The 16771-nt window shown below is 38.8% G+C and overlaps 1 protein-coding gene across 1 annotated transcript in view; it reads right to left on the reverse strand.

Annotated features, from left to right (window-relative positions):
• Positions 1–9972: 9972 nt before the first annotated feature.
• LOC102866188 (protein FAM35A-like) overlaps positions 9973–16771 on the reverse strand; it is a 111208-nt gene continuing 104409 nt past the window's right edge. Inside the window, exon 7 of the mRNA XM_006901403.1 lies at positions 9973–10148. Within this exon, the coding sequence (XP_006901465.1) occupies positions 9973–10148 (176 nt within the window). The remainder of the gene's footprint in view (positions 10149–16771) is intronic.

Consider the following 16771-nt stretch of genomic DNA (forward strand, 5'->3'; position numbering starts at 1 on the left):
AGTGGGCAGGGAGAAAAGTGCAACAATGAATGAATGGAAATCTGTAAATTTTCATTAAAATGAATAATAATAATAATAATAATAATAGGGTGGAAAAGAAGTAGTGTTAGGGTTAACATTAGGATTTGGAATTGATTTAGTTTAAGAGTTGGGTTTAGCTCTAATTGGATGCCTGACCTCAAACCTAACAATAAAATCCTAGTAATTTGTGATGTAGTGAATCTACTGCTCAAAATTACTTTCTTAGGCCATTTACATTGTACACATAATTCATTCTGGTAAGATTAGTAGTAGACCAGTTATAAAAAGTGCTCAGTCAATACTGTCCCAAATGCTTGATTATAACTCTATTATTTCCAACATCAGGAGTCTCACCTTTGTTTAGTTCTTTCACATTTTAATGTCCCTTGTGGTTTAATAGAAGGTCTCCCAAAGACTCAGACCCTTCAGAGGAATGATTCATGTGACTGTGTATTTGCAGGCCAGTAATGTAGATACTGGCAAGCACTGTAGACTATCAATGCAATGTAGCTGGAACTTGCCTAGGTGTCCCCAAAAGAGAGAGGTCCCATGAGCCCTTACAAGCCTGTAGTAGGGTGAAGCTTGTTTCCTACCCTAATTATCTCTCCTCAGTACAAGAAATACTTCAGCACAAAACAAATCGTCATTGTCTAGGAAAGGCATTTTGAATTATACATCTTTGACACCACAGAGCCCCTGACTTTACCACTTGGCTGAATGGAAACATGTAAATAGGATGTGTTAGTCTGTCCACAAGTGAATTGGCTAGTTTCACAATTTCACCAGGCTTAAATTGAGTAGGTTTGGTGGCAGAAATTTGGGCATCTCAGTATCAGCAAAGAAGAGGAAGCTGTGAGTGCAGCATGTGTCCTTTATGGTCATAGATTCCTATGCCAGCCAGATATGTATGTTGATCTATACAAGAGCAATGACAGCCTTAGTGGAGAACCGGAAACCAGGATGAGACAGAACTGACGTGAGACTGCTGCCCTACAGAACCTGAGCCAGTGGCATTTCTGGGTTCTTAATGCTGTTCCATTGGTCTATGTGCCTGCCATTGTTTTGGTTACTACCACTGTGTAGTAGGTTTTGAGGTTAGGGAGTGATAGGTCTCCCGTTTCAGTTTTGTTTTTCAGAAATGCTTTGCTTATTCAGGTTCTCTTTCATCTTCAAATATACTTGGCAATTTCCCTTTTGATCTCTTTGAAAAATGAATTTGGTATCTGTAATTGGGATTGCATTGAATATGTAGTTTGTTTTTGGTAGAATGTCATTTTCACAATATTGAGTCTTGCTAACCATGAACAGGTAACAGTTTTCCACTTATTTATTAGTTCTTTTATTGTGTCTTGCTAAATTGTTTTGCATATAAAATTTTCACTATATTTAGGACACTCCCTTCTATTCCAATTTTGCTGAGTGTCTTAATCATGAAGAGGTGTTGGATTTTGTCAAACAGCTTTTCTGCATCAATTGCTAGGATCATATGGTTCTTTTTACTTTGTCAATGCGATTAATTACATTTATTGTTTTTCTTATGCTGAACCACCCTTGTGTACCTCTTATGAATCCAACTTGGTCATGATGAATTTTTTTTAATGTGCTTTTGGATTCTGTTGGATAGGATTTTGTAAAGGATTTTTGCATCTATGTTCATGAGAGATATTGGTCTGTAGTTTTCTTTTTTGGTAATATCTTTGCCTAGTTTTGGTATTAGGATTATGCTTTCTTTATAGAATGTCTCTGGGAGTGTTCCTTCATTTTCTATTTTTTAAAAAATAACTTCAGTAGAATTGGTGATAATTCTTCTCTGAATGTTTGGTTGAATTCAGCTGTAAAGCCATCTGGTCTAAGACATTTTTGTGGGGGAGTCTTTTTAATGACCTGCTCAGTTTCTTCTTTGGTGATGGGTCTGTTCAAGTGTTCTACATCTGACCATACCAATCTGGGTAAAGCATGAGTTTCAAGAATTTGTCCATTTCCTCTAAATTTTCAAATTTAATAGAATCTAGTTTTTCATAATATTCTGCTATTACAGATTTCATTTCCTCTGGTTCTGTTGTGATTTCATCTCTATCATTCGTTAATTGAGTTATTTGTGTCTTTTCCTTTTCCTTCTTTTTGTTAAATTTGCCAATAGCTTGTAAATTTTATTGACCCTGTTGAAAAAGAAGCTCCTGGTCTTATTGATGGTTCAGGTGTTTTTCTGTTTTCGATCTTATTGATTTCAGCTCTTGTTCTCATAACTTCCTTTCTTCTAAAGGTTGTTGGGTTAGATTGTTGTTCTTTTTCTGCTTGATGAAGGTATTCAGTTAAATCATTAATTTTACGTCTTTGTTTTTTATGTGTTCGCATATTACTATGAACTGCTCCTGAGGACTGCTTTAGCTGCATCCTAAAGTTTTTGGTACATTGCATTTTCATTATAATTTGTTTCAAGGCACTTTTTTTTTAAAAAAAAAATTACAAATCCATCCTCTGCCAGAGGCTTTACTGACAACTTTCTGTACAGTTGTTGTTGTTACGTGCTGTCGAGTCACTTTTTACTCATATCAACCCTATCAATAGCTCTAAACTCTGCTCTGTCCTGTGCCAATCGCACTGTCTCTAACACTCCCATCCTGATTACCCCAGTCACTGAATCAATTCACCTCATAGAGGGCCTTCCCCTCCTGTGCTGTCCCTCCACTCTACCAAGCATGATGTCCCTCTCCAAGGACTGGTCCCTCCTTACAACATGCCCAAAGTATGTTAGATAGATCCTCAGAATCCTTGCCTCCAGGGAGCCGCCCGGTTTAACCTTTTCCAGGATGAGTTTGCTTGTTTTCCTAGCAGTCCATAGTACCCTCAACAGTCTTCTCCAGCACTGCAGCTCAAAGGCATCAATTCTTTTCTATCCTACTTAGTCACTGTCCAAGTCTCTGATGCATAACAAGTGATAGCAAAGGCCATGGCCTGTATCAGATGCACCTTAGTCTCCAGAGGGACACCATTGCTTTTCAGTACTTTGGAGAGGTCCATAATAGTAGACTTTCCCATCGCAATACGTCTTTTAATTTCCTGGCTACTGGTGCCGAGAGTGTTGACTGTAGAGCCAAGCAAACTAAAGCTGTGAACAATCTCAATCTCTTCACCATCCATTCTGATGCTGCCAATTGGTCCAGTGGTGAGAATCTTTGTCTTCTTTACATTGAGCCTCAATCCATATTGGAGGCTGCAGTCTTTGACCCTCTGCAGCAAGTGCTTCAGGTCCTCCTCAGTTTCAGCAAGCAGGATTGTGTCATCTGCATAACGCAGATTGTTGATAGATCTTCCACCAATCCTGACATCACACTTCTCTTCATAGAGCCCAGCCTCCTGGATAATCTGTTCTGCTTACAGGTTGAAAAGGTATGGAGACAGGACACATCCCTGGCGCATGCCCTTCCCAATTTTGAACCATGCTGTGTTTCCTTGCTCTGTTCTGATGACTGCCTCTTGGTCCAAGTACAGGTTTCACATTAGCAGGATCAAGTGTTCTGGGATTCCCTTTCTTCTCAGGGTCAGCCACAGTTTGTTATGATCCACACAGTCAAATGCCTTTGCATAATCAATGAAACACAGATAGACATTCTTCTGGTATTCCCTGCTTTCAGCTAAGATCCATCTAACATCAGCTACAATATCCCTAGTACTGTGACCCCTTCTAAACCCAGCCTGGACTTCTGGCAGTTCTCTGCTGATGTGCTGTTCTAGTCGTTTTTGGATACTCTTCAGTAGAATCTTGCTTGCATGTGAAATCAATGATATTGCTCTATAGTTTTCATACTCAAAGAAGGGTCACCCCTCCTTGGGATGGGAACAAATAAAGATCTCTTCCAGTCAGTTGGCCAAGAGGCTGTTCCCCAGATTTCTTGGCTAGCACATCCAGGGCAGCATCTGTTAGCTGAAATATATCAATTTGTATACCACAGAACACAGCAGACAGAATCTCATACACTAGAAATCAACATCACAGGAGTCCCTTCTCATTACTATAAAGATAAGCCTGTTTTGTTGATGGGCAGGCCCTCACTACCAAACAAACCAAAGCAATCCAGCAAACAATGGAACAAGGGTACAGGGGAAGGACAGGATCAGAGTTTGGAATAACTGCTTTTGTGACACAAAGAAACACAGTCAGAAAAGATAGGTGTGGGCTATGCCGTGTCCCTATCACAATCACAATCACCATGTGCTTCTACAAGGCACTTTTTAATTTCATTCTTTATTTCTTCTATAACTCAATCATGTTCTTACAGGGTGTTATTTAGCTTCCATGATAGTAGCTTTATAAGCTTTATCCTCTTGTGGTTAATTTCTTGTTTCATGGCATTGTGTTCTGAGAATATATTTTGCATTACTTCAATGTTTTTAATTTGTTGAAGCTTGCTTAGTGCCCTAACATGTGATCAATTCTGGAGAATGTCCCATGTGCACATGAGAAAAAAAAGTGAATTGAGTTTTAGTTGGGTGCAGTGCTTGGAATACATCCACAAGGTTGAGTTGGCTGACTGTGTAGTTTAGGTCTTCTGTACCTTTGTTAAATTTCTTTTGAGTTCACCTATCCTTCGATGAGAGTGGTGTATTAAAGTCTCTTACCACTATTTTTGTGCTATTTCTTTCTTCAATTTTCTTAAAAGTTGTTTTATGTATTTAGCAGGTCTATCATTTGATACATACATGTTGACCAATGTTATGTCTTCTTGATCTACTGTACTTTTAATAATTATATAGTGCCCTTCATTATCTTTTAGGCGATTTTCATTCTGAAGTGTTATTTTATCAGAGATTGGTATTGCTACTCCTGCTTTTTTGTTGATGCCATTTGCTTGATGTAATTTTTTTCCAGCCTTTGATTTCATTGTCTATCATTCTCTTCATTTGTTAGATATGTTTCTTGGAGACAGCATGTTTATGGACATTGGTTTTTTATCTATTCTGCTACTCTTTTTCTCTTGATTGGTGCATTTAGTCCATTGACATTAAGTGTGATTATTGACAGGCCAGGTTTTATCATTGCCATTTTGCTGTGTTTCTTGTTACTAGGGTCCATCCACTTTCCTCTGGTGTCTCTGTGAAGGATTTACTTCTCTTAAAAGTTCTTGTAGGTTTGGTCTTGTTTTCATAAATTCCTTAAGTTCTTTCTTTTCTGCAAAGGATGCTATTTCTCCTTCATATTTGATGGGTACAGGATCCTTAGTTGACAATTGTTTTCTTTAAACCTTCTTTATATGCCCTCCCACTGTCTTCTTGCTTGTATGGTTTCCGCTAAAAGTCAGAACTTAATTGAATTGCTTTTCTTTTAATTTTTTTATTATTATTATTTTGTTATTTGTGTACCGTCAAATCGGATCTGACTGGTACAGGAGGAGATTGTCCCTCCTTCTTCAGCAGAGCATCTGGTGGATTTGAACCGCACACCTCTGGGATTGCAGTGCAGCTTCTTGCCACTAGGCCACCAGAGCACGCCACTGCTTTTCTTTTTAAGATGACTCTTTGGTTTTTTTGTGCTGCTTTCAGTACTCTCTCCATCTCTTATTTTGGAGAATTCAAATATATCTCTCTCCTGATCTCTTGCCTGCTGGTAACAAATGTCCTACTTGTGGATCCAAGCAGGATGAAGCCATTGACAGTTTCAGTCTTTTCTCCATCTATTATGATATTGCCTACTGGTCCAGTGGCAGGGATTTTTGTTTTCTTGACATTGAGATGCAATCTATATTGAAGGCTGCAATGTTTGACCTTCTGCAGCAAGCACTTCAAGTCCTCTTCAATCTTAGCAAGCGTGTCAACTGCATACCAAAGGATATGGATAAGTCTTCCTTCAATCCTGCTGTCATATTCTTTTTCACAGATTTCAGCTTCTTGGATACTTTGCTCAGTATACACATAAGGTCAGGGACTGTAGTCTTCATTATGAATTGAAGCTCAACATCAAGACGACAAAGATTCTCACCACTGGACTAACTGGCAGCACCATGATAGATGGGTACAATATTGAGATTGTTTATTTCAGCTTACTTGGCCCCACAATCAATAATTTTGGCGCCAGAAGTTAAGAAATCAATAGACTGGGGAAGTCAGTTGTCAACAACCTCTCCAAAGTCCTAAAGAGTAATTATATCTATGGTTTTTGCAATTACTTGTTATGCATCAGAGAGCTGGACAACGAATAAGCATTACAGAAGAATTGATGCCTTTGAGTTGTGGTGCTAGAGAAGAGTAATGAACATATCATGTACTACCAAGAGAACAAACAGGCCTGTCATGGAGAGGGTGAATCCAAGTTTCTCCTCAGAGGCAAGGATTTTTAAACTCCATTCCACATATTTTTGGCACATGACCAGGAGGGTCCTGTCCTTGGAGAGGGACATCATGCTTGGAAAGGTGGAGGGACAGAGCAAGAGAGGAAGACGAGATGGACTGACACAGTTACTGGAGTAATAAGGGTAGGCGTGTTGAAGTCAGTAAGACTGGCTCAGGATGGATCAGAATTCAGAGCTACTGTACATAGATAGGGTCACTATGAGTCACAAGTGACTTGATAGCATATAATAACCACAACATACACATAAAATAGGTACTGAGAAATGATACAACCTTGATGTACACCTTTCTTAATTTCAAACCATGTAGTGTTCCCTTGCTCTATTTCCTTCTTGGTCTGGGTATAGATTTCACATGAGCACAATTAAGTGTTCTGACATTCTTTTCAGTGTTAGCCATAATGTGTTATGAGCTACACAGTCACATGGCTTTGAATAGTCAATAAAGCACAAATACTCTTCTAGAATTCTGTTTTTAGCCAGGGCCCATCTGATATTAACAAAGATATCCCTGGTGCCATGGCATCTTCTAAATCCAGCTATGCTGTTTTAGCCATTTTAAAATTATATTCACCATGTGAAATTAAGGATATTGTTGGATTGTTTCCACATTGTTACATCACTTTTCTTAGGAAGAGAACAAATACAGATATTTACCAATTAGTTAGCCAGGCAGCTGTCCTTCAAATTTCTTGGCATAGACTGGTGAGTGCATCCAGGGCTGCATCTGCTAGTTGAAACATGTCAACTGGTATCCCATTGATACTTGGGACCTTATTTTTTCCCCAATGCCTTCAGTACAGCTTGATTTCTTCCTTCATTACCATTGGCTTTTGATCATAACATACTTCCTAAAATATTTCAGTGTCTGTCAGTTCTTCTTGGTACTGTGATTCTGTGTATTCTTCTTTTGATGCTTCCTGAGTCATTCAAGATTTTGCCCATACCATCTCGAAGTATTGCAACTCAAAGCTTGAAGTTGTTTTTCAGAACTTTCAGCCTTAGAAATGCTGGCTGAATTCTTCCCTTTTTATTCTCCAGTTTCAGTTCTCTGCACATTGTTATAATGCTTTTCTTTGTCTTATTTTGAAATTTTCTGTTCAGCTTTTTTACTTCAACATTTCTTTGCTTTGCTTTGGCTTCCTGACACTGTAGTGCAATTTTCAGGATTTCTTTTGACATTAATTTTAGTATTTTTCTTTCTTTTTTTTATTATTTTTGTGTGCGTGTACCGTCAAATCAGATCTGACTGGTACAGGAGGAGATTGTCCCTCCTTCCCCGGCAGAGCATCTGGTGGATTAGAACTGTGCGCCTCTGGGATTGTAGTTGCAGCTCCTTGCCACTAGGCCACCAGAGCTCCCCTAGTTTTTTCTTTCTCTTATTTCTTTGTAGTGATCTTTTGCACTCTGGATTATATCCATGATGTCATCCCACAGCTCATCTGCTCTTCGATCACTGTTGCTCAATGCTTCAAATCTATTTTAAAGATTGAATAGACTCAAGATCATACTGGTTATTGTTGCCTTGTTTTCATTTTCTTCAGGTTCAATTTGAACTTGCATATGAGCACCTGGCCTGCTTTTGACTGCTGACATTGAGTTTCTTCAATGATTCTTTCCAAAGATGTATTCAGTCCATTTGCTATGCAGTACACCTAATGAAGTCCATGTGTAAAATCACCCTTTGTGTGTGTAGTTTTTAAAGGTATTTGCAATAAATATATCATTGAATGTACTAAACTCATTTTATTCCCAGCCTTATTTCTGTCACCACGTTCATGTTACCACTCTACTGTTTTCAACTTTTGCATTCTTGTTGCCAGATATCATTAATGCACATTGATTGCATGTTTGGTCATTTTCAGACTGCAAAATTTTGTAAAAATCTTCAATATCTTCCCCTTTGGGTTTAGCTGTTGGTGCATATAGTTTTCTTTTTTTTTCAATGAAAGACTTTATTGAGGCCTCAGGGCCATAGGGCTCAAAAAGGACACCTGCAAGAGGCAAGGGAGACAGTGAAGAGGGGGCTCTTATTTGACCTTCTTTTCGGGGCACAAGGTTGTTGGTGTGCCCACACTTCTTGAGGCAGTTAACAGCACAAGGATGCAGGCAAGCAGAACACCTGCAGCAGACCATCTTGTCACAGTTATACTTATAGGCAAGCTGTTGTAGGAAGGTTCGGTAATGACTCCACACAGATGCAGCATCAGTGCAGGTGGACTTCTTCTGAATGTTGTAGTCAGAGAGTGGATGGCTGTCTACTAGCTGTTTGCCCTCAAATATCAGGGACTGCTGGTCATGGGGGATGCCCTTATTGTCTTGGATTTTGGCTTTGACACTCTTGAAGGTGTCACTGGGCTCAACCGCAAGAGTAATGGTCTTTCCAGTCAGGGTCTTCACAGAAATCTGTATCTCAGAAAATGCCGCTCAGCCTCCTCATTGAATGGTGTGTTATATTAAAAGCCATTCCTTGTAGGAGTATGGTCTATCATTCACAACATGTACTTCATGATAGAAGTCTTTATTCAGTCCAGCCCATGTTTGTGTTGGAGAAGAGTACTGAATATCCCATGAACTTCCAAAAGAACAAACAGGTATGTCTTGGAGAAGGCGAATCCAGAGCACTCTCTGGAGGCAAAGATGATAATGCTTCATCCCACATACTTTGGGCATCTTGCTAGGAGAGGCTATTCCTTAAAGAGGGATCTCATGTCAGGGAAGGTAGAGCGTTTTCCTCTTTCGGAGACCCTCTACTTTCTCAAGATATGATAGACAGAGAAGAGACTGAGACTGTTAACAGCTTCAGCTTACTTGGCTCCATATCAACATTCTTGGTACCAGTAGCCAGGAAGTCAAAAGACGAATTGCACTGGGGAAGTCTGCTGTTAGGGACCTCTTTAGAAAACTTAGTAGCAATGATGTCAGCCAAGAGACTAAGGTGAGCTTCTTCCCAATTACTTGCTATGCAACAAAGAGCTAAACAATTAATAAAGATGATAGAAATATCAATGCCTTTGAGTTGTGATGCTGGAGAAGAGTACTGAATATACCATGGACTGCCAAAAGAACAAACAGGCCTGTTCTGGATTGGGTGAAACCAGGGTGCTCCTTGGAGCAAGGATTTTGAAGCTCCATCTCATATATTGTGGGCATGTGGCTTGGAAGGACCAGACCTTGGAGAAGGACATCATGCTTGGAAAGGTTGAGTGGAGGGAACGATGTAGGAGAGGAAGACCCCAGATGAGATGGATTGACACAATAACTAGGGTAATTGGGTTAGGGATGTCAGAGATACAGTGAGATTGGCTCAGCATAGGACAGGGTTGAGAGCTACTGTGTAAGCTGCAAGTAATGTGATGGCACAAAACAACATGTTTATTATTAGATTATATTTGCAAAAGAAAGTAAATAGGAAGGCAAAATAGTGTTATTAAAGAAAAACAAAACCTTACATTTTTTAAAAGTATATAATTTTAATTTATACTTACTGTACAATTCTATTTGAAAAATATATTTATTTTAAAATACAAAGCAAAAGTCATGTCATTCATTTATTTCAAAAGACAGATAATTTGAATGCTTGCTTTTTTGAATTGCCTGCAATTCATGTAATCTCAGGGTAAAAATCCAGGAGGTAGAAATCTTGTTGCAGTGGGTAGCTGTTTTCATCTAACATAAAAAGGCTCTGAATCTTCAGTAGGCATGGTGCCCCACTGAGCGCCAACAAGCTGTGGAGCAAGTCAGCGGCCACCATCCCATAGGTGATTCCTGAGGTGGGTACTGAGGAGGACAAAGACAAAATTAGCACCATCACTCCCAGGTGGACATAATACAGATTAAACAAACACTGAAGGGCTCCACCAGTCCCAAACCCATTTTAATGTTCTAGTCACAAGTTGCTGAAGGAAATCTAGAATAACAGCAAATCATTTCAACTAGTGAAAGGAAAACACAGATAATGCACTTTCCGATTAACAGTATTTTCTAACACACTGTAGTTATTACTAGTTTCTTAAAACAATATAAAAAAAGAGTTCAGATTGTTATGACTGAAACAAAAAGGATTTATACCAGAAAAGCACTTTTTTTAAGAAAAATCACTATTTTTTCCCTATTATTATTATTTATTATTTTAATGTGTGTACCATCCAATCTGATCTGACTGTAGATTCAAACCACAGACCTCTGGGATTGCAGTGCAGCTTCTTGCCACTAGGCCACCAGAGCTCACCCAGAAAAGCACTCTTGTATTTATTCAATCTATAGTTCCCATCAAGGCTTGCGTTTTCATACATTTATTGTTTGAAGAACCGTGAATCCACGGATATCAACTCTTTAAAATTTTATTTTATTAATTTTAATGAACATTTACTGAGATTTTGGGTTTCCATTCATTCATTGTTACACTTTTCTCCCTGCCCAACCCGCCCCCACCCCAGTTCACACCTTTCTTTGAAAAGTAGAAGAAAAATTCCTTCATTGGTATACAATCCCCCCTCCCCCGGTGCTGAGTACACTCCACTATGCAACCTTAATTTTGAACATCTTGTGATAAGCATAATACCCTATCAAATGTCACTTTTATACTGTTCTCTCCCTCATCAGTTTCAATGCAGTATACATAAGTTATGCAGTTTTTCTCAGTTTTACCCCGACCCTGATGCCAGTCCCATTCTACAACAGTGGCACCATGCAGTGTTTGTCTTTTTGTGACTGAGACATTTCACTCAGCATAATGTCCTCCAGCGTCACCCATTTTGAGTAATATTGCATGAGGTCTTTGTTTTTCAATGCAGCATAGTATTCCATTGTGTGAATATACCACAGCTTTTCTATCCATTCATTTGTTGATGGGCACTTGGGTGGTTTCCAAATTCTTGCTGTTGTGAACAAAGCCGTGATAACCATGGGTGTGCATATATCTGCTTGGATGGCGGTTATGGTCTCTTTAGGGTATATTTCCAGTAGTGAAATTGCTGGGTCAAATGGTATCTCTATTTACAACTTTTTGAGAAAGTGCCATACCGCTTTCCACAGTGGTTGCACCATTTTACACTTCCACCAACAGTGAATACGGGTTCCAGTTTCTCCACAACCTTGCCAGCATTTGTTGCTTGCTGTTCTGTTAAATCTTGCTATTCTTACTAGGGTGAGATGATATCTCATAGTTGTTTTGATTTGCGTCTCTGTTAGAGCTAGGGATTTTGAACACTTCTTCATGTGCTTTTTGGCCACCTGAATGCCTTCTATGGTGAAGTGTCTGTTCATATCCTGTGCCATTTTTCAACTGGATTATTTACGTTTATTTTGTGTGGTGCTCAAGTGTTTCATAAATTCTAGATATAAGTCCCTTATCTGACATGTCATTACCAAATACTTTTTCCAGTCTGTGGCTTTCCTTTTTACTCTGCTGGAGAAGTTTTTGGATGTGCATGAATATCAATTCTTAATAATACTAAATATTAGGTAGATGTGTTATTTTATTTTGCATTTTGATCTACTGTCTTAATTTTTTTGGCTATCAAGGTATTTGGTGGATAGTTCAATTATATAAAAGGAGGCACTACTGGGAACTACACTTGAATAGCAGAATGACTCATTTGCTGACCAATACTCTTCTTGGATTAGAGTCCAATAACATTTTTTTAAAGATCTGAGAATTCTTTAATAATTAAAGATTTTAAGATCATCATTTTGATAAGCTACAAAATAATCAACACTGATCTACACTTGATCTTAGTCCAGGATTGAGTACTGCAACCTGATGGCTTGCTCTGGACTGTTGTTGTATACCAACCACAATTGAGTTGGAAACGACCCATAGCTGACCCTCTGGCGAGTTTTCAGAGGGAGTTAACTGCACGGGAGGAGACTTCCTATCCTTCTCCCATGAACCAAATGGTGGACTCTGTGTGTCTTTAGAATGCAGAGCAGTGTCTTGCCACTAGACCCCCAGATGCTTATGGATGTAGATGCTCAAAGGTGCCAAGCTGAAGAGAGGACCCTTCAGCAAAAGAGAAGTGGTTTTTTCCTGAGTAGGTTTGCTAGGGATCAGCAAATCAGCAACTGTCTATCTAAAGGGAGGTAGGGATATTAGGTCATGAGGCATGAAGCAGCTGGTATACAAGCTTTCATGAAAGTAGATGGTGGTGGGATGATTGTAAGGGAGGAAAAATACCCTGACAATGTAATGGAAATAAAGAACTGTATGGAATGTTTCTCTTGATCATCAAGAGGCAGTGGTGACGGAAAAAGCTCAAGCTGCTTTGAAGGAAATGGCAAAAAAACAAGGCCCTAGGAATTATTGATATACCAGTTGACATATTTCATAAATCTCTGCTCCCTCTACCCCTCCCCCTTCTGTTCCTGCCTGTCTAACTCCAGCAACTCTATCTGTTGGTATATCTTTCCTTAGATTTTTTTTTCTTTCTTTTCCCCAGGCAACTTGGACAGTTTTTATTTCCTGTTCAAAGCTGTTAATTAAAATATACATAGTTTCTGAATGTCCATTCATGTCAGGTTGTTCTTTCCTTCTCTTCTTCATTTCATTAGTGTTTATGGTCTATGCATTCTATTCCTGCCCTGCTCATACCCATAGCCATCCTATTTTTGTAACAAAAGTCTTACAAATAAAGTATATGTCCTTTTGTGACTTATTTTCACTCAGCAAAATATAGACATTGTGTAGTGTTTCACAAATTCATCACTATTTTTTAGTGCTGCATAATATTCCACTGTGTGAATGTACACAATTTCTTTACCCATTTGTCTGTTGACGAACATCTGAGTTGTTTCCATTTTATTAGTATTGTGAATACTCCTGTAATGAACATTGGTGTACAAATCTCTGTGTCTCAGGTCTATTTTCCTAGCAATAGAATAGCTGGGTCATATGGAATTTCAGTGTTCAGGTTTTTTTAGGAAATGTCAAACTGCCTTCCAGTGTGGTTGTACCATTTTACAATCCCATTAGTAGTGTATGAGGGTTCTAATCTCTCTACACTCTCTTATTGCTTGCTGTCCTGTTAAACTCTGCCACTGCTACTGGGGCGAGTTGGTATCTCGCTGTGGTTTTGATTTGCATCTCTCTTATTGCCAGTGATTTTGAGCATTTTTCATGTGTCTGTTGGTCACCTGAATGGCTTCCCTTGTGAAGTCTTTCTAGGTCTTTTGCCCATTTTGTAATTATGTTATCAGTCTTTTTCCTATGAGGTCCTGTAGTATTCTGAAACTTTTATGAGACCTTTGTCATTCATCAATGGTATCCTCTCCTGTTTGTATATTTCTGGCTATATTTTCCCGTACCTTCGCTAGGTCTTGTAAGTTTGGTTCCATTTTGTCTCTTATGATCTTTATGGTTTTGGGCTTTAGCCCTAAGTCTCTGATCTAATTCAAGTTAATTTTTGTGTATGGAATGTGATGTGGATCCTAATCTGGCTTTCTGCAGGTAACAGTCCAATTTCACCAGCACTATTTGTTGAAGAGATTGTTGTTTCCTCATTTGATAGGTTTTATTTCCTTGTCAAATATCAGTTGAACACAGGTAGACAGCTTAATTTGTGAGTTTTCGATTCTGTTCCATTGGTCTATGTGCATGTCGTTGTACTAATACCATGCTGTTTTGGCTATTACAGCTGTGTAGGTTTTGAGATAAGGGAGTGCTATACCTCCCACTTCATTTTTGTCTTTCAAAGGTGCTTTGCTCATTCAAGGTCTCTTTCCTTTACAAATAAACTTGTCAACTACCTTGTCTATCTTTTTTAAAAAGAATTTGGTTATCTGTATTGGGATTGCTTTGGACATGTAGATTGCTCTAAGCAGGACTGTCATTTTCACTATATTGAGTCTTCCTATCCATGAAAATCCCAGTACACTTGATCATGCTAATGCGAATCTTATCCTTGGACCAGGAGGCAGTCATCAGAACAGAGCAAGGAAACACTGCATGGTTCAAAATTAGGAAGGATGTATGCTGGGGATATGTCCTATCTCCATACCTTTTCAATCTATATTCAGAACAGATTATCTGGGTGGCTCGGCTCTATGAGGAGAAATGTAGCATCAAGATTGGAGGAAAAATAATCAACAATCTGCATTATGCAGATGACACAACCCTGCTTGATGAAACTGAGGAGGACCTGAAGTGCTTGCTGCAGGTCAGGGACTACAACCTTCAGTATGCATTGAGGCTCAATATCAAGAAAACAAAAAATTTTCACCACAGGGCCGACTGGCAGAATCATGATAGATGGTGGAGAGATTGAGATTGTTCACAGCTTTAGTTTGCTTGGTCTTATAATCAACACTCTTGGCACCAGCAGCCAGGAAATTAAAAGATGTATTGCAATGGGAAAGTCTGCAGTTAGAGACCTCTCTAAAGTACTGAAGAGCAACCATGTCAGCCTGGAGACTAAGGTGCACCTGATACAGGCCATGGTCTTTGCAATCACTTGCTATGCATCAGAGAGCTGGAAAATGTCTAGGGATGATAGGAGACTTGATACTTTTGAGCCGTGATGTTGGAGAAGAGTACTGAATATACCGTGGACTGCTAAGAGAACAAAGAAGTTTGTCCTGGAGAGGGTGAAGCTGTGGTGTTGGAGAAAGTACTGAATATACCATGGACTGCTAAGAGAACAAAGAAGTTTGTCCTGGAGAGTTTGAAGCCAGGCTGCTGTTTGGAGGCAAGAATTCTGAAGCTTCATCTGACATACTTTGGACATGTTGCAAGGAGGGATCTGTCCTTGGAGAGGGCTATCATGCTTGGGAGGGTGGATGGACAGCACAGGAGAGGAAGACTCTGGATAAGATGGATTGATTCAGTGACTGGGGTAAAGGGAGTAGGTGTGTCAGACAGTAAGATTGGTACAGGACAGAGCAGGGTTTAGGGATGTTGTACATTGGGTAGCTATGAATCACAGGTGACTCAATGGCACATAACAACAACAACATCCGTGAACAGGGCACATTTTCCATTTATTTAGGTCTCTTATTGTGCCTCACAGTAGCATTTTGTAGTTTTCTTTATAAAGGTCTTTGTGTCTCTAGTTAGCTTTATTCCTAAGTATCTCAATTTGTGGTTGACTATTGTAAATGGTATTGTTTTCTTAGTTCCTTATCTCTGTTTTGTTATTGTAGAAGAATATTGATCTGGTATCCTGCCACTCCACTACATTGGTCTACTGGGTATAACAGGTTTTTTGTTGAATCCTTGAGATTTTCTCTGTACACTATATCATCGTCTACATATAGCAACAGTTTTACCACCTCTCTGCCTATTTGGATGCCTCTTATTCTCTTCTTTTGCTGCCCTAGCAAGTACTCCCAATACAATACTGAAGAGGAGTGGTGGAAGTGAGTAATCCTTGTCTGGTCCTAGTTCTCAAGAAGAATGTCTTTAGACTTTCTCCATTTAGAATGATATTGGTTCTTGGGTTTTTATATATACTTTTCACTATGGCGAGGAAATTCCCTTTTCTTCCTATTTTGCTGAGTATTTTAATTAGTAAGGGGTGTCTGATTTTGCCAAAGGCCTTTTCTGCATCATTTGATAGAATCATTACGTTGAATCATCTTTGCATATTTGTTGGTCATAATGAATTATTTTTTACATACTACTGGATTCTACTAGCCAGGATTTTTTCAAGAATTTTTGCTCTATGTTAATCAGAAATATTGGTCTGTAGTTTTCTTTTTTTAGCAATGTCTTTGCCTGGTTTTGGTATTAGGGTTATACTTACTTCACAGGATGACTTTGGGAGTGTTCCTTCTTTTTCTATTTTTTAAAATAATTTAAGTAGAATTAGTGATAGATCTTCTTTGAATGTTTGCTATAACTCAGCTGTGAAGCCATCCAGGCCATGCCTTTTTTGGGGGGCATGGGGAGAGGAATCTTTTTATGATTTGCTCAGTTTCTTCTTTTGTGATGGATCTATTCAAATGTTCTACATCTATCCATGTCAACCTAGGTAGGGAATGAATTTCAAAGAATTTGTCCATTTCTTCTTTGTTTTCAAATTAAACACAGAGTATAGCTTTTCATAATATTCTAATATTACTGATTTTATTTCATCTGGTTCTGTTATGATGTCACCTCAGTAATTTCCTTATTTGAGTTATTTGTATCTTTCTTTTAAGTTTGCCAATGGTTTGTCTATTTTATGGATCCTTTCGGCGAACCAGCTCATAGTCTTATTGATGGTTTCAGCTGTTCTGTTTTCTAACACACTGATTTCAGCTCTTGTCCTTATAATTTCCTTTTTTCTATAGGCTGTGGGGTTGACTGTTGTTCTTTCTTCTTTTTTTCAAATTTTAATTTTGTTTATTTTTCATTTCAATGAACATCTATAGAGATTTTGGAATTGCATTCATTCATTGTTGCACCCCTCTCCCCGCCCCCCCCC

This window comes from Elephantulus edwardii, unplaced genomic scaffold (genome assembly GCF_000299155.1).
Source record: "Elephantulus edwardii isolate Elephantulus edwardi_28Jun2011 unplaced genomic scaffold, EleEdw1.0 scaffold00324, whole genome shotgun sequence".
In the NCBI taxonomy this organism is placed as follows: Eukaryota; Metazoa; Chordata; class Mammalia; order Macroscelidea; family Macroscelididae; genus Elephantulus; species Elephantulus edwardii.